General features: G+C 38.0%; 1 protein-coding gene across 5 annotated transcripts in view; it reads right to left on the reverse strand.

The window, feature by feature from the left end:
• KLHDC1 (kelch domain containing 1) overlaps positions 1-18069 on the reverse strand; it is a 75850-nt gene extending 57781 nt beyond the window's left edge. For 2 of the 5 annotated variants that reach the window (XM_072629468.1, XM_072629471.1), the window contains exons 1-4: positions 12549-18069; positions 5427-5497; positions 4937-5054; positions 4416-4534 (exon numbers count right to left, since the gene is read on the reverse strand). In XM_072629468.1, the coding sequence (XP_072485569.1) occupies positions 4416-4534; positions 4937-5054; positions 5427-5497; positions 12549-12656 (416 nt within the window). In that variant the 5' untranslated portion in view covers positions 12657-18069. Of the gene's footprint in view, positions 1-4415; positions 4535-4936; positions 5055-5426; positions 5498-9362; positions 12117-12548 lie in introns of those variants that run through there. The other 3 variants (XM_072629469.1, XM_072629467.1, XM_072629470.1) reach the window with 3 other exon arrangements.
• Positions 18070-22335: the final 4266 nt, after the last annotated feature.

Consider the following 22335-nt stretch of genomic DNA (forward strand, 5'->3'; position numbering starts at 1 on the left):
TTCAATTGCGTATGGAAATCTATCTTACCCTATAGGAAAGTAGGGGGTAACAGGGTAAGGGGGGATGATAGAAGGGAGGGAAGATTGGGGGAAGGGGTAATCAAAAGCAAAAACTTTTGAGGAGGGACAGGGTGAAGGAGAAAACAGAATAAATGAGGGGGGGATAGGATGGAGTCTTTCACAATGTGACCATTATGGAAATGTTTTGCAAGACTACACATGTATGACCTATATCAAATTGCTTGTCTTCTCAATGAGGGGGAGGAGGGAGGGAGGAAGGAAGAGAACTTGGAACTCAAAGTTTTAAAAAACAAATGCTAAAAATTGTTTTACAAGTAAATAGGAAATTAAGATACATAGGCAATGGGGTGTAGAAATCTATCTTACCCTACAGGGAAATAAAAAGGGAAGGAGACAAGAGAAGGGGGGAAGGATGACAGAAGGGAGGGCAGATTGGAGGAAGGAGTAATCAGAAGCAAAACACTTTTGAGGAGGGGCAGGGTGAAAGGAAAGAGAGAACAGAATAAATGGGGGTGGAGGAATAGGATAGAGGGAAATACAGGAAGCAATAGTAACTGTGAAAAAAAATTTGAAACAAAAAAAAGCTCGTAGAAAGACTTACACAGGTTGATGCAAAGTGAAATATAATGAGTACAAATAAACAGCAATATGGTGGGATGATCTGTTGTGAATGACTTAGCAATTCTCAGTAATACAATGATCCATTACAGCTCTAAAGGACTTAGGATGAAAAATGTTATCCATTCCCAGAGAAAAAACTGATGGTGTCTGAATACAGATTGAAACAGATTTTGTTTTGACTATATTTTTCTTGAGTTTTTTTAATCTATGTTTTCTTTCACAACATGACTATTATGGATTGTGTTCGTCCTTCACTGCCAAAGAAGACCATACTATCAGAGAAATGATGACATGACTTGCACTTGCCTTTGTTTTGAGTGAGGGAGGGCTGTACAGGTCACCAGTCTCACTTCTCCTCCAGAGCCATCTGGATCCAGTGACCAGATATTCATCAGGATGACTGGAGATGACCCAGGATGCACTGGGAGACCTTGGGCCCTTTAGGCCAAGGTCTTTGCAGGTACTCACTTAGGATGAGGCAACACCCATTCATTGAATAGGCCTGTTAAAGAAGTAGCTAATGTAATGTTCTCTTCTCTAGGACTTCTCATAAGGGGTAAGGAAGAGGTATTATTGTCCACTCCTAGAAGATACAGTGGCTTCAAATATGTGTTCAGCTTGGGCAAGACTGAGCTACGACCTCCGTCTGACTCTTCTCTTTTGTATTTCTTTGACTGAACACAAGTGACCAAACATCAGTCCAGAGTTGGCCTTTTTAGGAGTGGCTAGCTTAGAAACTTTGCCTCTTTCAATTAGTACTGGCAGTGCTATGAATAAGAAGTTCCCCTACAGTGGCTACAACACTTCTTGGTGAACATTATGGCAAGAGGAGGAATACAACCCCTGGTCTTTCTTACCAGAAGACAAAGGCTTTAAGAGAGCTATCCATAAACTGCAGAGATGCTATGTAGCCAGTGAGAACGGTGAAGGGCACCTTGCAGAAAGGTACGCTGGGTTTTTTTTAAGGCTTTATTATGTGCCAGGTACTGTGCAAAACACTGGGGATATAAATACAATGAAAAGAGGACAGTCCCTCCCCTCAAGGAGTTTACATTCTAATGGGTAAGACAACACATAAAAGAGATATGAAAGGGGTGGGAGGAAGGAGAGTGTGAACGGTGGTGAAGACCAGAAAGTCAACAGCATAGGAAAGACAGGAATGAAGTATGGCCATCCACAAAATGGAGGCCCACAGAACGAACTCATCAATGAGAAACGTAAGCTAACATGGTGGAACACATTCCAGGAGGAGAAGGCCCCAAGTGTTAAGGGGAGTTCTAGAATAAGAAGGCAGCTGAATAATGGTGGGAAAGTCTGGGAGAATGAAAATGAGGGGAGAATGAAAATGAGAGGAGAATGAAGGCTCACAATGGACAGTAACAGCATGGGGATACCAGAATACAGGGGACAGCAGAAGCATTCAGGCTCTTGTCTTGGTGGCTATTGTATTGTATAACAGCAGTCCTTTCTTGAGCGAAGGGAAGCAGCAACAGTGTACAGGCATTGGAATAGTGGGCATAACATGGGTCCCAGCAGAGTGGGCTATAGCTGGATCCTAGTGAAATGGGCTTTGGTACAGGCCCCAGTAGAATAGATAGTAATAAGGGTACTGGCATAGGCAGCAACATAAGCAGGCTCATTATAGCCATCTGATTATTATAATCTGAAATAAGATCTTTCTATACTGTTGCCAGTATAGTGCTTATAGTCAATGGACAACTACTTCCCAAGCAAGACTTAGAAGACCAAAGGGATTGCTGGAAGATGTCTTGCTTCCTAAATACAGACAAGATGTAAAACTGTCACTGCATAAATACCAGTCTCTACAGAAAAAGGGACAGTGGTAAGATCATACCAACACAAATTTAGAGCTGGAAGAGACCTAATCAATCTAAGTATTACATTGCCCCACCAGAGCTTCTAAAGGGGGCGGATACATGGTACTTCTCTCATATGGTGCAGAGTAAAGGGAAGTCAAGGCTACTGGGCTAGAGAGCACTGAATGGATAGTGGTACAGGGTAAATTTCAGTAACAACCTAGGCCCTGGGACCTTGACGCATGATAAGGACTGGTGACTGTGACAACATCTACCATGTCATTCTGATGTTTCTAGTGATGTTTTGGTTCATTATCACTGTTTTATATCAGAAGGTACACTATGAACTATTTCTCACATCACTTCCACCACAAGGACTGCATTCCTTTATAAAGATGTTACATTGATTGTGGTCTTTTTAGTTATCTTTCAATTTTGCCTCTTCTTCCAGCATTGCCTACAACAAGCTTTACAAATCTCTAAAGTGAAGGTTGTCCAGAAATGGTCCTAAGGCCACTTAGTAGTGGAAGATTGTCCCCAAGAAATTTTTAGGACCTTGCCACCAAAGATGAGACACAGTAGGAGCAATAGTTACTAAGGCCTGAAAGTTCCTGACATGTAGGCTGGGCAAGTCTTTCCCTAAAAAAAGGACCAAAACAATTCTGAATTTAATTAGTTCAGGAGAATAAAGCTCAAACCATTATTGGCATTTCCAAGATGTATAGGACATAAAAAGTTCAATCCAAGAGCATCTGTACTCCTCATTCTTGATGGACTCCCAGCTATCATTGAAGTCAACAGCCTTAACTAAGCACAACTTTGTAGTGAAATAAAGGGTCCTGTGTCCAGTTGAACCAAAGCTGTATCTTTTTTTTGCTGAATAGCCTTTCCATACTAAGTAATGTTCCTCTTACAAAATGTTACACGGCCATTTGAGTGTCTCATTTCATTCCAATCCTGAGCCTAAGCTACAGGCCTGGCCTAGAACACCAAGGTTAGTTGGTCATCATGGTACTCCTGACAAAACACTAAGATAGTTCACAAAAACTCTTTTATCTACCTTTTACAAAGTTTAAAGAGGAAAAAATCATCCTAACCAGTTGTAACTAAGCTTATTCTTGAAGCTTCCATTCAGTAGCAAAGAGATCCTTAGGCTAGATATTCTAATTGTGGCTTTTGTTTTCAGAGACAATAAAAGTTATTAATGATAGTACACAGAGATGTACGTAGAGATGAGTAAAATTAGACTCAGATCAGCTCTATCTTTCCCAAGGGTGGACCGAAAATAAATGAAGAAAAGATTCTTAGGATAGAATCCAGAGACAATTTAAAGCAGGAGTTCTTAACACAGGGCCCATGAACTTAAAATATTTTGATAACTGCATTTCAATATAATTGGTTTCCTTCGCAATTCTATATATTTCATTTTATGCATTTAAAAACATTATTCTAAGAAAGTATCTATAGGCTTCATCTGACTGCCAAAGGAATCCATAACATAAAAAAAGGCTCCTCTGATTTAAAGGAAGTAGGTATGATAAAAAACAAACTAGAAACCTTATAAGTAGAACATTACAGGATTACTGGGTCTCTGGATGTAGCATCCATATGCTGCCATCTTAACAGTATTTTTCTTCTAAAACAAAATCTATTACTAGCTTTGGTTTATGATGAATATATAAGTATGTATTTTTTTAATGATTAATTTCGATCAACTAGATTTAAATACCACTACACCAAATTATTTAAAACCAAGTAGCTACTACTACCATGCCTATTTTGATGACTGTTCAAATATGTCCTATCATCTTTAATATCAATTTTAATTCCAATCACAAGTCTAAAGATTCTTAGTTTAGTTGTTTTGGGGTTTGTTTGTTTTTTTTGCCATGTGTTAAAATTCTTATTACAGAAATACAATCAATAGTAGAGTTAGACAAAACTTTTGAGAATTACCTGTCTTTATATACCCAGCAAGAAAGTTTGTCTCGTGGTGTAGGGGGCTGTCCTTTAAAGTCGATGATTTTTTCCCACTGGAATGTTCCATCTCTTGTTCGTAAATTAACAAAATAGAGCTTTTAAAAAAGGAGAACACTATTGGTACAATTGAATATACACTATATAGGATTTGCAATCAAAATAGCAAATGGTAATACAGTTACATTGCTACCCTTTTCAATAAAAGAGAAAACTTAAAAATACTAAGACTAATTAAAAAGAAACAAAATAATGATCATAAATGAAACACATGGCATAGAATCTTTTCCTCCATCCTTGTCCTATGGAGATAACTTTCCAAAAGATATTGAGTAAAATCCTAGTAAAAGAATATTTTAAGTGCTTATTTTCAATGAACCATAGTTACACAGTTAAGCATTTATTTTATCTTAAAGTTTAAAATATCTGCAATTTTATGAGATGAAGTTTCAACATTATATATTCCATTGGTACACTTCCTGAATTAAGCAATGCATTACTCGATTGCTGTATCCTTTGTCATCATATCCTCCAAAAATGTACAGTTTTCCATTAATGCAAGCACCACAACTTCCTGACATGGATGTAGGGAGTTCTCCTTCCATGAGGTGCATTGTCCTGCAGTAAAACAACATGGAATTCCATAATTTTCCAGAAAAACAAACAAAAATATCCCTTAAACTCCATCAATCATTTTATCAAAAGGCACTAAAAATCTTACTTTGTAAAATATCATAAAGTCCACAGCAAATCAGACATATGCTAAAATATACAATGTTCTCACATATACTACCAGAACTAAGAATTAATGGAATTAAAGAAAAGACAAAAAAAGTTGAGAAATTATAAAAATGGAGACCTTAGAAAAAGGAAAAGAAATTGAATATTTGCAAAAACAGTACAGATACAGTCTGACAGCATTTAATCAAATTCTACAAAAGTTACTACAATAGCTGGCATACTGCATGACTTAAAACATATATAGCTTACCACAGACCATTGTCAATTTCATAGATCCAAATTTCATCATTAGGCAAATACACTTCATTGTCTTCAATAGACTAAAAACATAAGATATATAAAGACACATTTGTCAATTAAGTACAACACATTACTAATGTTATTGGGCATGAAAACTGTGATGCGCAAAATACAAAATAGAATCCAATATAAAAATCATCATGTGGGGTTTTAAACATAAAACATTCAAGGAAGAAAAGAGAAAGGATGAGTGTTCTTTAAGGGAGAGTGGATAGACTGATAGTTTGGAGTGTGCAGAAAGTCAAGTGGTCTCATATAAGAAAAGCTTCTGGGAAAGTAAATCTGAGAAGTGATCTCAAAAGAGAAATTTGAGCTGGAGATGCTATTTAGAGCAAGGAATCAAAAAGTCAGTATGAAGCTGATGGCTAAAAAGGGTGTAGTAATTCTGACCTAAAGGAAGTAACTATGAAAGGAAAGACAGTAAAGATATAATTAAGAATATTATGGTCCAAGAGGGACATGCATGAACTAATTTATTCATTCAAATATTTATTCCAAAAGATATATAGTTATTCTGAAAGATACATAATACAAAACAAACAATAATCTGAAGAAATTTATAACTTTTTCCCAGAGGGCAATCAAGAACCCTTTAAAGAAGCAGATAACATGAAACATGAAAAAAATTATTAGCATTAAGTAGGATTCTAACGTTTCATTTAAGTTGCACATTTAAGAAAAGTTACATTAAAATCAATACTAAAAATTATACTGGACAATGACAATAAAGTTTTTGCTGCCAATAATCACAAAAATAGATGAAGCTTAGAGTATTTTTTGTGCTGATTTCAAATACAGTCTCAGATTTTGTCTATCACACAGTAATCAAGAGGATCAAAATTTTAAATTTTTTAAAATCCTTTTTTGCTAAGAAAAATAGTGCTCACTTAACTCACCTAAAATCTAGTTACTGATGCTTTCTTGTTACATTTCACCTGTGGAATATCCCTCTACAATGTCCAACAGCAGTTATTCAGAATATTTGGACTTAACCTGCCCTAGTTTGCTTTCTCATTATGGTAATTTTTAAAATGGAAGCATTTCCTATATTCATGACTATTAGCAATTAGATTTTCTAGGAATAAGTACAAATATGAATCCAAATAATAGATACTGATTTATGTTACATGCCTCAACTTTCTAAACTTAGAGATCACTGACAATTTCTTGGTCATTTTTTCTTATAGTTTTATCTTTCATCACTTTTCTTATTTAAGGACCTTCATATGTATCTCCTCTCTGACTTTAGCTTCACTAATTCCTAGTTTATTTTTCAGGTAAAGAAATCTACACTATTTTGATCCACTACCTTGATAAACTTTCCTGTTAAACCAAAGCTTTTGACTACATTTTCCCCCTTGGAATCAGTTCTTTCCAGGATTTTTTAATGTCTACACTGCCCCATTTATAAATAAAGCAGTGATATTTTATATATCCAGGTTGTAACAATCATTTTTAGCACCCTACAGATGTCTCAAGACTATTTTTCATAGTTGGTGCTTCTCAAAAGAAGTTTCCTATTTTAAACATATTTTGGTACTCTCTTGTAGGAGATTCCATTAAGTTTAAAAGCTTAAAAGTTCAGCTTCATTTTGGAATAAGTTAAGATCAGAACATGTGTCTACATCAGTATACGCACTTCAACATTAACGACTAATTGACCATCAACAAAATAATTTAGGTCTGCTTAAGTTATTAGATGAGGTTCTGAAAATAGAGAGGATACTTCAAGTGGGCAATCACCACCATGATGGTTACCCACATTATAATGCTGAGCTTCATTATTACTGTTGGAACCCTCAGGTTCATCTTTACCCAAATACTAAGTTACTGGAAGCTTTGGTACAAACTTCTTCACTGAATAAAAGAGGTCTTAATGCTGATGGTAGAACATGTATAATATGTTCATGTGTTAAACAAAAGGAGCAATATGTTGAATAGTTTTTTTGCTCTTTCCAAATCAAAGGAACCACAAATGGCATGTGCCAGGAACCATGCATCCTGCCAGTTAGTATTCTAACAAGAGTGATAAAGCCCAAGTGAGACTAAAGCCCTTTCCTAACAACTATTTTACAACCAAAATACAGTTCATATCTTTCTCAATTAAAGGAATAAAATTTCATCTCTGAGATTTATTAGGTCACTGGATGCAAGGCTAATGCCAATACCTACAAAACACTTGAGAAAAGAGGATTAGAAACAATAACCATGTTTAGCAAATAATGCCTGGCACATAAGTGTCAAGCAAGATATGATACAATGAAAAGAACCCTGACTCTGCACCCTAAAGCTTAGTACTTGAGTGGTTTTAGACAAGTCACTTAATGTAATTGGGCTTTAGCTTCCTCATCTGTAAAATGAGGGAATAAAGATTAAAAAAAAAAAGGAAAAGGACTTAGATGTACAAAAATACTTATAGCAGCCCTTTTTGTACTGGCAAAGACCTAGAAACTTAGGGGGGTAACTATCAAGAAATAACTAAACAAATTACAGCATATGAATGTTATGGAATACTACTCTGCCATAATAACTGATAAAAGTGATGGTTTCAGAGAATCCTGGAAAAACTTGTATGAACTGATACAAAGTGAAGTGAACTGTCAGGAGAACAATAACATCAACATTGTAAGGACAACTTTGAAAAACATGAGAACTCTGATCTATGCAGTGACTCTGAAGGAATAAAAAAGAACTTTTTTAAAAAATGAGCATTTAGACTAAATGGTCTATGAGGTTCCTTCAAGCTCTAGATCCATGATTTTATAACTTGAAGTTCTAAAAATATTCTGCTACATATTTAGAATTTTGATGCATGGCTAAACTTGCATCAACATGTTTTAGCTTGCCTTGCCACACAGCATATAAATTAAGATTTCCCATAAGATGCAAGAGCATGTCAACTAGTGAGTTCTCATTATATACTCACATCCTTGCCCTGCCCCACAAGTAAACCACATTTAATGACTTCATTGTATTACATAGTTTATATTCAAATTCACACATCTCTCAACAAAATTAAACAGCAAATAAATTCTGGTTGCATTTTTAAAATTCAGCATAAAAAAAAAATACATCAGGCAATTTCCAGGGGACAAAATGTATATTGAATAGTATGCAGAACTAAGTGCAAAATTCTTGGTTTTGATTTCTAAGACTTCTTAAAAAACTGCAAGATGACATAAAAAACTCTAAGACTAATTTTCTGATATTTAAGTCTCTTATTTCTTTGCTAGTTGTAAGAAAAACTGTATTTCAAACTTGTATCAAGATGTTTAAGAATGGTACAAAAATTGAGCTAAGAAATCTTAAATTGTGGAGTATCTTTTGTACGGCAGTAGTTGCTTTAAAAAAAAAAAAAGATCAATTACTTGCTCCAAAATTGTAATACCGCTGACTCAGGAACAGCAGTTTTATACTGTAATTTAGAATATAAATCAAGACACCATAGCATACATATTAACTTTTAAAAATTCACTTCAAGTATTACCTAATTTATGTTTAAATCCACAATACAACAATATACAAAGATACATATGTTTATGCACAATATTTTCTATACAAAAGTGTTAGAAAATCTTTATCAAGAAAAACTCTTCTTGAATGTCATGACTGACAGGAGTTATATCAATTCAGTGATGTACACAATTTGTAAAGTATATTGAATTATATATGCCTTTTCCCCAGAGCTGTGCTAGCAGTATATAGTTCTTACCAACTTCCACAAAGGATCATAAAGAACAAGGAATACTCATAATGTTTTACTTTTGATTTTGAATTCCCAGTACTTAACAATGCGGCACATACAATGAGTGCTTAATTAGTGCTTGTACTGATTGGTTGATTGATAACCAGTATAATTTGCTTTGAACAGTACCTTTCCCTTACCTTTAGAGGGCACTGCAGTTTTGAAGCACGGTGACCTAGAGAACTAGCTTAGTTCTGTGTTGTTCCCTGTTTAAAGATTACCTTTGAGAGGAGATATTCAAGGATAGAGGTGAATCTAATTTAGTCCAAGACACCTACAGCCTTCCTATGACTTATTCTAGAAAAAAAACAAAAATGAAGTAACTGGAGCAACTCAAGAATCCCAAGAATCCTTTAAGCAATGATGTTCTCAAATTCTGGTCTAAGGATACCTTTACATTCTTATAAATTATGAGGATCCCCCAATGTTTTTGTTTACGTGGGTTATATTTATCAATATTTACAGTATTAGAAATTAAAACAACTTAATTATGAAAAGTTTTGACCTCAAGGACCTCTGAAAGGGTCTCAGAGGTTCCCCAGACCACAGTTTGAAAACTGCTGACCTAGAACAGTTCTAGGCAACTTATGTTGCTCCAGTGGCACTGAGATGACTCTTGTTGACATTCTTAACTTTCCTCCTATGTACTTTTCTTTCTTTTTTCCCTCTTATTATTACTTGTTTCCTTCCTTTCCTGCTTATACCTTAGTCCCAGCTAACATCTATAGGCATTCCTTAGTCCTACAAAAACTATAGATTCATGATCTAAGCAGAGGTTATTCTGACAGGATCTGTATTCCCAAATTTGGCTTATATACCAAGTGACTTCTAAACTCAAACAGGCCATATGAAGGAGGCAGTAGCTTACACAACCTTTCACATGAGATTCAAATCCTTATCATTTAGGAAACAATGTGGAGATAGAGAAATCTTTTATTATTAGCTTGGGGTATCTACTACCAAAGGAATTTCAAGTGAAAACTTCTCAGTTTGACTGCTAAAGTATCAAAAACCAAATTAAGGTTTACTTCCCCTTGATTCAGAATGATAGAGTCCCATAGCGTCAAAATATTTCTTAACAAACATGAGGCCTGACTACCTTCAGGAATGGAATCCCTCCCCCCAACAGTTTCTGTTGCCACAGAAACTTAGTGGAATAGGAATGTCAACACACAAATGTTACCTAAAGATCCCCAGGATTCCAGGGCTTTTATTTCAGAAACAATTTACTTCTACCAAAAAGCCAGGTGACAAAGAGAGAGACAAGCAAAGGACTGTGACCTGCATTGATTCCTCCATGCTGCTTCTGCCAAGTCAGCATGGAATAGAGGCACTAGGTGCTACCCTTCTGACAAAAACCAGGAAAAGCAAATGGATCTTAGACTGGTGGAAAGGTAGAACATGGAAGAAGGGGGAAGAGAGACAACTGGGCATACCAACTGGACTTGGTAAATCTACTAGAATGCAGGCCACTAGACTGTTATGTTCCTCTGGTGAGGGAGGAATGCAGGAAATCCACACACCCTCACAGCAGCTATTACAAACAGCTTCGGTAAGTGCTTACTTGCATTACCATACTGTTTGAATTTGCTATTAGAGTGAATGACCTTGGTGATTTGGTTGAAAACCTTTTAAGCATACAGTTGGGATATACCGAGAAACCAACTCCAACAGGAGAGGAGACTTGTCTCAGTTTACACTGAGATGGAGGATTAGACAATTAGAGAATTTCTGTAACATCAGTAGCTATTCATAACCCAGACTTCTTTGAACCTGAAGAGCCTTCATGAGGAAATAAGGCAGTAACAGCATTTATTCAGGTAATCACACTTGCCAGAGAGGCCAATCAAAAGTCCACCTCAATACAGGAAGAAATATGTTTTGTAAAGGGTAGAATATCAAATTATGTTTGAAAGAAATTTTGATTTGGCCATCTGCCATCTTAATACTCTGTCTGGACGTAGTCTTTTTCAAATGTGTTTCCATGAAACAGAAAGACTGCCATCGGATGACAGATTCAGGTTGTACGAAATGTTGGCTTTTAACATGAATTCTATAAAATACAACAGTTCTCTTGGGATTCTCAAAAAGATAAACTATACTGACAAGAAAAACAGCTGGCCTAAAACCATCCAGTGAAACACTAGACCTAAGTGGGGCCTAGAAACGCCATGACATTTCCCCGAGGCCGCGGACCAGGCAACGACAGCACAACAGCGAGGTCCTACGGGAGCACTTAAGGCCCAGTCAGTTCTGGCTCCGCAAGAGGCGGCTGGGAGGAGAACCGACCGTGACTGAAGAGAAAGGAAGGAAAACCGGGCTTAGGGATCGCAGGGGGAACACTGGCCAGGTCACCGTGGAGGCAAAGGGAATGAACATGGCCCGGTGGGAGGCCGTTGTCCTAGGGCTCTAGGACTCCTGATTCTCGGCGGTTTCACCTTCCCGAGCCTCGGTTTTCTCATCTGTAACACGGTTTAAGTGAGTCTACCTCAAAGGTCCCTTCCAGCCCTGCTCTACCATTAAATGACTGGCGTGCCTAGCTCGGCTGGGGAGGTCGATGGAGTGGGCCTCATGCCATAGGCTGCAAATCCCAAAGACCCTCCGTGGTGCATCCAAAATTGGGAACGAGTAGCCAGGGTTAAGCTGCCCGTGCCACGTGCCACTTCCACGCCAGCAGCGTGCGTGGAATACTCCGGGGTTCCCCGCCACCACCTCAGCGGGCCCTGCGTGCCTCGCCCCTCCCCCTCCGTCAGGAGCTGACCAAGCGTGCTCGTCCCCGCCAGGAGCGGGCCGTGCGCGCTCCCTCCTCCGCCTCTCCGCGCCCTCCAGGAGGGGGCCGGGCGTGCTCCTCCACTACCACCCCGCCCAGGGAGTTTGGCGTGCTCTCGCCTCCTCCTTCCCTGCCCCGCCTCCTCGCCCTCCAGGAGCCGGCCAAGAGTGCTCCGCCACGCCCCCCTCTCGGTCCCCCGGACCCAGCGAGGCAAGCATGCTCTGCGGGGCGTGCGTGCTCCTTCACACCCGCCCCCCACCCCGCGCCCTCTTGGAGTGGGCCGAGCGTGCTCTCCCCCGCCCCTCCTACCGATCCCAGGGCTGGTCTTATGCTCCCCCCCTCCCCCTCGCTCAGGGCAGGCCTGAGCGGCAACCCCGCACCCCCACCACCCCGCTCCAATCCGAGTCCTGGACTGGTCCTGCGCACTTCCCCCCCCCCCTTTTCCCCCTCAATCCCCGCCCCGCCTACCGAGTCCGGGCCGGCCCAGGGCTCTCTCCCCGCCCCTCCCACCTAGTAGTCTCGGAAGGTCAGGGTTCCGGCAGCTCTCGCCCCTTACCACATATCCCCCCCAGACGTAGAGGAAGTTTCCGTCCACTACAGCGCAGTGTCCACTTCGCTCCTCGGCCACGCAGTACCGTTCGGCCGCTGCCATCGCCGCCGCCATCCTTCCCCGGACCTGGCCTGGGAGACGGCGCTGCTGAGCACCTCACGCCCCTTCCACCCGGATCGACCTGTTTGGAGGCACCCTTCTCCACACAGGGAAGGACGGAAAGCGGAAAGGGTCTAACCTGGGGGAGGCGGAAGTGATTCGTTCGCTTCCCCACCCTGCTCCCGCGAAGCGGCGGGCAGCTTTGGGAAGCAACTGCACTGTGACCCTGGCCGCAGCCTCCGCGCTGGAAGCCTTAGCGCCTGCGGAAAGTGGAACGCCCCGGCCACCGTCCGCCCTCCGCACCTGCCTCCAGGCTTGGCTGCTGCTGCTTGCGGGCGGAATCGGCGCTGCGGCTTGTTAAGTACCAGTAACTGTCCTGTGCGCAGGGCTGTGCCCGGAGCGTTGTCACCGGCTCCTCCAGCAAAAATCTCAGCTTTTATGAAAGACTTCCCTAGCCCTCTTCATCTGCTCCCTTCTGTCGGCTGTTGTCCCGTACGTGTCATGTTTGCATGTGCTTGTTAACACTGCCTGTCTTTCGTCTTTCCGTGTATTTTAAGGTAGCCAAGTACTTATGGACTGTTGTTTTTGCATATGAGGACACAGACTGAAGAAGTTAAATAGATTTATCCAGGAAGTGTAACAAATCTGTCTAGTAAGTGTCAGGCAGAATTTGAACTTCATGACTCTTATGTTCTCTTCTATTAACCATGACCCAAAGTTCTGGAATTTCACATTTTTTTCTTACTTGAGAATGTCTTGCCCCGAAAGGTATCAATCACACTGGAGCACTTTGATTAGCTTTTCTAACAGTGGCTGTTCGGGGTCTGGCCCGAGCCCCCTGGATCCCCCTGACCAGCAGGCCTCTACGTGCCTGTCAGTCTGAGCAATCGGTGAGCTTTGAAGGAAGGAGACCGGAGACTAGATGATCCAAGGAACTCCCTTTATTCAGCCGAAGGTTAGGGTTCATAAAGGCTGTATCCACCAATCACATACATGCTGAGCTCATGCCCTTACTTCACCATCTCATGACTATTCCACATCCTTACACCCGCAGTAAGTAAGGAAGCTTATCTTGTTCCTGCAGCTAGTTCCTGGGTTCCCAGGCTCACTTGCTACTTTACTGTGGGGGGCATCAGTATCTGGGGGAACATCAGGTTCCAGGGTCACACAGAGCTCCTGCCAGGGTGTGCATCAGCACCGTTCCCACGGAACGTGCTGTGCCTCTGACTCGCACCCCCTGGGACCCTCTGGGCCCCGTACAATTGGCAACTTGGAGATTTAGTGACTGGGAAAGTAGTTAAGGTCTTAATGCGCCGCTCTGAAACTTAAAGCACATAAATTCTAATACATGATCAAGATAAGACTTTGGGTCCTCACTTGTACTTCCTTAGACTACTTAATAACTAGATGTCATTTTGTAGTCCAGTGATTTAGAAAGATACTATTCAACATTTTTGCTTAACAAATATACTTGACGTTCAAATATACCATCAGCAATAAGAACTACGTCAACGAAGTACCTAGCAATGAAGAAACACCTCAATCAACAATTATTTAAGTGCTTATTTGGTAAATACTATGGATTTGGTATATATTGAATGAAACTACAGACACATGAGACATGCACCTGGGGAACCAAAGATGTACATATTAGAGGACCAAAGATACAACCATATCTCACCCACTTTGAATGGCTAGTTGTAGAATGTGTACCCTTGTAAAGATCAATGAAAAAAATATGGATGGTATTCTTTCTGTTTTAAAGAGATCAAAGTTTTAGTATGGAACAGATCTTAAAGGTAGGTGTAACTGATCACCTCATTCACATTGAAAAAACATAGCATAATGTTTATCACCTAGCTATTATAAAGTAGACTCTTGCTTGTCTATTCTGGGCCAGGCCTGACTGACTGATTCATTCAAGATAGAAATTAAATAAGACACTTGTAGACCATATTACATTTAACAAATGGAAGTCTACACAATAGCATGAAAATTATGTTCAGCAGACATACAGCTTCCCATACATGGCTATATGGAGATACACCCAGTCAAATAAATCAGCCCCCAGGGGAGAATCAAGATGGCAGAGTGAGAGGAAACATTGGAATCTAGCTCTGCCCCCACACTAGAAAATGCACCAGATTGAATTCTGATTGGAAAAGCCAAGAAGTGACAGTGAATTGGACAAGTCTGCAGATGTAGCAGACAAGACTGGCAAGATCACAAAGTATCATTCCAAGCCCGGAGACTAACCGAGGGCTGAGACAGTATTAGAAAGAGAACCCAAGGTTTCTCTCAGCAGGCACTGGGTATTAGGAACTGGTGCCATCTGACAGCTCTGTTGCCTACCACTTAGGACCAAGTGATTAATCCAGGGTGGAGAGGAATGGTTTGGCCCTAACTGAGCATGGAACCAGTACTAGGGAGAAAACAGTAGTTGTGTGATTCTGATCCATGGATCACAACACAATATTCCACATGAAAGAGGAGCCAGCAGTTCAGTCACTTTGAACCCGTAGAATATCTCAGTAGACCAATAGTAATTGAAACAGCAGTCTAATGAAACTCCCAACCAAAATAAGGTGATAGAACCAAACCTAGATCAGAAACTCTAGAAATCAGAACAAGGAAGCAGTAAACAGACATTTTCTTGAGATGACACTATTTTAGGAGCCCAAACTAGCCCCTAGATTGACCTGGGAAAGCAAAAGAAGGACATGAGAGGACATGAGCTCAGGTCAGACATTCCCACCACCCCTAGAAGTGTGCAGAGCCGAGCACTAACATTAAGTTCATATTCAAGAAGTAAATTAGCAAAAAGGGGAAATGAAACTAAAAAACTACTTGAAATAATTAGCTTTAGCAGAGTTACAGGATATAAACTAAGCCCACTTAAATATAGCATTTCTATATATTACTGACAAAGCCCAACAGTCCGAGATAGAGAAATTCCATTTAAAGAAAATATAGATAATATAAAATATTCCAAGAGTCAGTCTGCCAATATAAACCCAAGAACTATTGTAACACAATTACAAAACACTTTTTCACACAAATGAAGTCAGATCCATAAAGTTGGAAAAACATCAGTCACTCATAGGTGGGCTGATCTAATATAATAAAAATGACAATTCTACCTAAATTAATTTACTCGTTTAGTGCCATACTGATCAAACTACCAAAAAATTATAGAATTGGAAGAAAATACTAACAAAATTCATCAGAAAGAACAAAAGGACCAGAATAATGAAAAGAAATGCAAAGGAAGGTGGCCTAGCCATACCAGATCTAAAACTTGTTTATAGAGCAGCAATCAACAAAACTGATTGGTATTGGCTCAGAAATAGAATAGTGGATCAGTCATTGACTAGAGTAATCTGCTGTTTGATAAACCCAAAGAATCCAGCTTCTGGGATAAGAACTCACTATTTGACAAACACTACTGGGAAAACTGGAAAATAGTATGGCAGAAACTAGGCATAGACCAACATCTTATATCATATACCAAGATAAAGTCAAAATAGATGATAGATTTAGATATAAAGGGTGATACTATAAATTTATTAGGAGAGCAAGGAATAGTTTGCCTGTCAGATCTATGAACAAATGAAGAATTTATGATGAAACAAGAGATAGAGAACATTATGAAATGAAAAATGGATAATTTTGGTTACATTAAAAAGATTCTGCATGAACAAAACTAATGCAACCAACATTAAAAGGGAAGCAGAAAGCTGGGGAACAATTTTTATAGCCAGTGTCTCTGAAAAAGGCTTCATTTCCAAAATATACAGAACTGAGTCAAATTTATAAGAATACAAGTCATTCCCCAGTTGTTAAATGGTCAAAAGATACGAACAGTCAGTTTTCAGAGGAAGAAATTAAAGCTATGTGTAGTCATGAAAAAATGCTCTAAATCACTATTAGTTAGAAAAATGCAAATTAAAACAACTCTGAGGTACCACATCACACCTATCAGATTGGCTAACATGAAAAAACAGAAAAATTATAGATGTTGGAGAAAATGTAGGGAAATTGTAACACTAATCCCTTGTTGGTGGAGTTTATCCAACTATTCTGGAGAGCAATTTGGAACTATACTCAAGCTATAAAACTGTACATACCATTTGATCTAGCAATACCACTTCTAGGTCTATATCCCAAAGAGACCATAAAAAAGGAAAAAAGACCCATATGTATAAAAATATTTATAGCATTTCTTTTTGTGGTGGCCAAGAACTGGAAATTGAGGGATGCCCATCAACTAGGGAATAGATGAACAAAATGTGGTTTATGAAAGCAATGAAATACTATTGTTCCATAAGAAATGAGGAACAGGCGTACTTCTGAAAAACCTGGAAAGACATATGAACTGATGCTGAGTGAAGTGAGCAGAACCAGTAGAACATTATACACAGTAACAGCCACAGTGTGCAAGGACTGTTTTTGATAGACAGCCCTTCACAGCAAGGCAAGAACCTAAAACATTTCCAAAGGACTTGATGCAAAATGCCATTCACATCCAGAGAAAGCACTATGGAGTTATGTTACGTCTTGTTATATTTTGTTTTGTCTTTCTCATGGTTTCTCCCATTCATTTTAATTCTTCTATGCACTGTAACTAATGAAAAAATATGCTTAATAGGAATGTATGTGTAGAGCCTATATAAGATTACATGTCATCTTGGGGAGGGAAGGATTAGAAGGGAGAGAAAATTTGGTACTTATGGAAGTGATTGTTGAAAACTGAAAACAAATTAATAAATTTTGGGGAAAATTTTAAGAAAAAGAAATGATGAGCGGGCAAATTTCAGAAAACTTGGAAGGACTTACATGAACTGATCCTGAGTGAAGTGAGCACAACCAGGAAAACATCGTACATGGTAAGGGCAACACTGTGCAATGACCAACTTTGTTGATGGATTTAGCTCTTCTCAGCAATGCAACAATTGAAGACAATTCCAAAAGATTCATGATGGAAAATTCTATCCACATCCAGAGAAAGAACTATGCAGTCTGAATGCAAGTTGAATCATACTATTTCTCCTTTTGTTGTTTTCTTCTGTCTCACAGTTTTTCCCTTTTGTTCTAATTCTTTGCAACATAACTAATGTGGAAATATTATGGTTGTACATGTATGGCCTATATCAGATTGCATCTTGGAGAGGGGAGGAGGGGAAGAAAATTTAAAACTAAAATTCTTATAAAAGTGATTGTTTAAAACTATAAATAAATAAATGCTAAAAAAGAAAAGAAAATCACCTTGGGAACTATATGGTGAACATATTCGTGTGGGGAGATCAATTAGAATTCCATTGTAGTAGTCTAAGCAATATTATAATACAGATACTTATCTAAGCATCAGATGAGAAACATTAAAAAAGGTCTATTCTATAGTGAATTTAAATCTTATGTTAAAAGATAAGGGCTTTAAATCTGATTTTTTTTATAGTTTTCCCTTTTGTTAAATAACTAGCTCATTTGGGGGGAAAAAGGAAAATGAGGGGGGAAAATCCTACCATAAAAAGCTATTTTGGTGACAAGATAAGCTTAAGATGCAAACATAGAAGACAATGATTTGAAAAAAAATCTATAGGCAAAGTCTCAAAGATAAATGCACCTTGGACACAAGTCTAACAAGAATTTCTAGAAGAGTTAAAGCAAGCATTAAAGAAGGAACTTTTTAAAAAAGGATTTTAAAAAAGAAAATGAAAGCAATAGAGGAAAGAATGAGAAAAGAGACAAGCACTATGGAAGAAATATATGAAGAAAGAATAGACTGGAAAAGGAGTTATAAAACCTTAGAAAAGAAAATAATTCTTTGAAAATTGTGTTATTGAGTCCAACTCTTTAGATCAGCCCTGTAGATCATACCATCCAGGGTGTTTTCTTGGCAAAGCTACTGGAGTGGTTTGTCATTTCTTTCTACAGTAGATTAAGGCAAACAGAGGTTAAGTGAATTGCCCAGGGTGACACAGCTAGTAAATGTCTGAGGTTGGATTTGAACTCAGGCTTTTCTAACTCCAGGCACTCTATCCATTGAGCCACCTAGAAAATGTGAATTAGAAAAATAGAAACTAATGACTCAATGAGATATCAAGAAACAATTTAAGTCAAAAGACTGAAAAAAATAGATGAAAATGTGACATATCTCATAAGAAAAATAACTGACTTGGAAAACAGATCAAAAGGAGATAACTTAATTATCATAGGACTACCTGAAACCATAAACTAAAAAGTGCCTAAACATCATACTTCAAGGAATCATAAAAGAAAACTGCATAGACATCTTAGAATCAGAGAGCACAACTGCTGTTGTATTTGTCCTTCGTTGCCAAAGAAGACCATGCCATCACAGAAATGATGACATGACTTGCACTTGCCTTTGTTTTGAGTGAGGGAGGGCTGTGCAAGGTCACCAGCCTCACTTCTTCTCCAGAGCCATCTGAATCCAGTGACCCTATATTCATCAGGATGACTGGAGATGACTCAGGATGCATGGGGAGACCTTGGCCTCTTTAGGCCAAGGTCCATTCAGGTACTCACTTAGGGTGAGGCAACACCCATTCATTGAATAGACCTGTTTAAGAAGTAGCCAGGGGATGGCCCCTTTAAGGAGGCAAAGAAAAATAAAGATATCTGACTGTAGAAACTAAAAGAACCTGTCAATCATATCCTGAGAGAAACCCCCAAATGAAAACTCACAGGAATACTATATCCAAAATCCAAAGCTCCCAAATCAAGGAAAAAATAGTGCAAGTAGTCAAAAAGAAAGAATTCAAGTATGGAGGAGCCACAATACAGATCACACAAGATTTAAAGGAGTGGCGAGCTTAGAATACGATATTCTAGAAGGATGTAGGCTTACAACCAAGAATAACTTACCCAGGAAAATGAAGAATAATCCTATAGTGGAAAAATAATCTTTAATGAAATAAAATTTCACTTTAAGCATTCCTTTCAAGCATTCCTGATGAAAAGACAGAGTTGAGTTGAAAATTTGACATACATACACAGGAATGAAGAGAAGCATAAAAAAGATAAACATGAATGAGCAATCATAAGGGACTAAACAAGATTAAATTGTTTACATTCTATATGAGAAGATGACATGGGTAATCCCTCAACTTTATCATCATTAGGACTTATAGAGGGAGTCTAATTGAAAGTTATGTTTGGATGTTCTCAAAAAAAAAAGAATGGACTGAATGGGGAGATTCTGCACTGAGAGAAAGGAGAAGGGAGAAGAAGAAAGGGAAAACTATCTCACATAACTAAGGTGTAATAAAAGGAACTTATACAACAATGAGGTGCAATGGGGTGGGGTGGACAACACTTGAAACTCACTCTTATCTGAACTAGTTAAAGGAAGAAAGAATACACACATACAGTTGGGTACAGAAATACAACTTACCTAACAGGTAAATAGGAAGGAAATGGGATAAAGGAAAAGGGGGTTGAGGAAGAGAGTAAGAGAATGGGTAGATTTTGACTATAAGTGAGGCATTAATCAGAAGCAACACAGATTCTTAAATAGGAGGTATGGAGAAAAATAAGATAGATATAAGAGAACAGGATGGAGTGAAATATGCAGCATTCACAAGGGTGAACTTGAATGGGATCAATTCATACATAAAATGGAGCAGGATAGCAGAATGGATTAGAAACCAGAATCCAGCAAAAGGTTGTTTACAAGAAACAAACATGAAACAGAAACATATACATAGAGTTAAAATAAAGGGCCAGAGCAGAATCTATAATACTTGAAGTAAAAAAGGCCAGCTTGTCATTCATAAGCTCAGGTAAAGCAAAAGCAAAAATTAACCTAATTAAAAGAAATAAGCAGTGAAATTACATTTTGCAAAAAGGTACCATGGACAATGAATTAATATCAATACTAAACATCTAAATTCTTAAGGGAAAAGTTAAATAAGGTATAGAAGGAAGAGTGAACAATAATACTGGGGGACTTCAATTTATCCTCTCCTACATCTAGATTCATCAAAACAAAAAATAAATAAGAAAATAAGGGCCTAACTAGAATTTTAGAAAAATTTGATATGCTAGACTTTGAGAGAATATTCAATGGGAATATAAAGAAGTATGCCTTTTTCTCAATTGTATATGGCACATTCACAAAAATCAAACATGTTTAAGGGCATAAAAACTGCCCAAACACATGCAGAAAAGCGTTTTTACCAATCATAATGCAATAAAAGTATATTCATTGAAAGGCCTTTGAAGCAAAGATTAAAAAGTAAATCAACAAACAAATTATAGAAACAATCAAAAATTTCAGTAAAGATAATGATAACAATTAGACAACATACCAAAACTGGTGAGATGTAGCCAAAGCAGTAATTAGGGGAAATTTTATATCTTTAAACTCTTTCATCAATAAGAGAGAAAGAAGGGATCAAGAAACTGGGCATGCAGCTAATACAACTAGAAAACCACCAAATTTTAAAACTCCAATTAAATACCAAAATAGGAATCCTGAAAATCAAAGATGAAGTTAAAAAAATTAACTTAGTAAATAAAATTAGAAGTGATTTTAAAAAATAATAAAATAGATAAGCTGTTAGCTAATTTAAGAAAAAAACAAATTACAAGTATAAAAAATGAAAAAAGGTGAATTCACAACTAAATAAGAAGTAATAAAAGCAATTATTAGGAGCTATTTTGCTTAAGTATATGCCAACTAAACTGACAATCTTAATGAAATGAATGAATATTTACAAAAATATTAATTGTCCAGATTAACAGAACAAGAAATAAAATGTTAAATAACTCTATCTTAGAAAAAGAAGCTGAACAAGCCATAAATGAACTCTTCTCCTACCACCTCCTCAAAATCCCAGGACTAGATGGATTTACAAGTGAACTTTACCAAACATTTAAAGAATAATTAATTCCAATACTGTATAACCTATTTGGAAAAAATAGGTAAGGAAGGGGTCATACCAAATTCCTTCTGTGACACAGATTTGATCTTGATACCTAAACCAGAGAGTCAAGACAGAGAAAGAAAACTATAGACCAATTTCCTTAATGAATATTGATGCAATTAAATGTTAGAAGCATTCTCAATAAGATTAGAGATGAAACAAGGATGTCTATTATCACCACTATTATTAAATATTGTACTGGAAATGCCACCTCTAATAGAGAAGAAATTGAAGGAATTAGAATAAGTAATGAGGAAACAAAACTATCACTCTTTGCAGATGATATGTTGGCATATTTACAGAATGCCAGAGAATCACCTAAAAAACTATTTGAAACAACAACTTTAGCAAAGTTGTAGGATATAAAATAAACCCACATAGGTCATCATTATTTCTACATATTACCAACAAAATGCAGCAGAAAGAAATAGTAAGAGAAATTCCATTTAAAATAACTGTACACAATATAAAATATTTGGGAGTCTACCTGCCACAACAAACACAGAACTATAGGAGCACAATTACAAAACACTTTTTACACAAATAAAGTCAGATCTAAGTAACTGGGAAAACGTCGGTTGCTCTTGGGAAGGCTGAGCTAATATAATAAAAATAACAATTCTACCTAAATTAATTTACTTATTCAGTATCATACCAACCAAACTACCAAAAATTATTTTATAGAGCTAGAAAAAAATAACAAAATTCATCTGGAAGAACAAAAGCTCAAGGATATCAAGGGA

This window comes from Notamacropus eugenii, chromosome 1 (assembly GCF_028372415.1).
Source record: "Notamacropus eugenii isolate mMacEug1 chromosome 1, mMacEug1.pri_v2, whole genome shotgun sequence".
In the NCBI taxonomy this organism is placed as follows: domain Eukaryota; kingdom Metazoa; phylum Chordata; class Mammalia; order Diprotodontia; family Macropodidae; genus Notamacropus; species Notamacropus eugenii.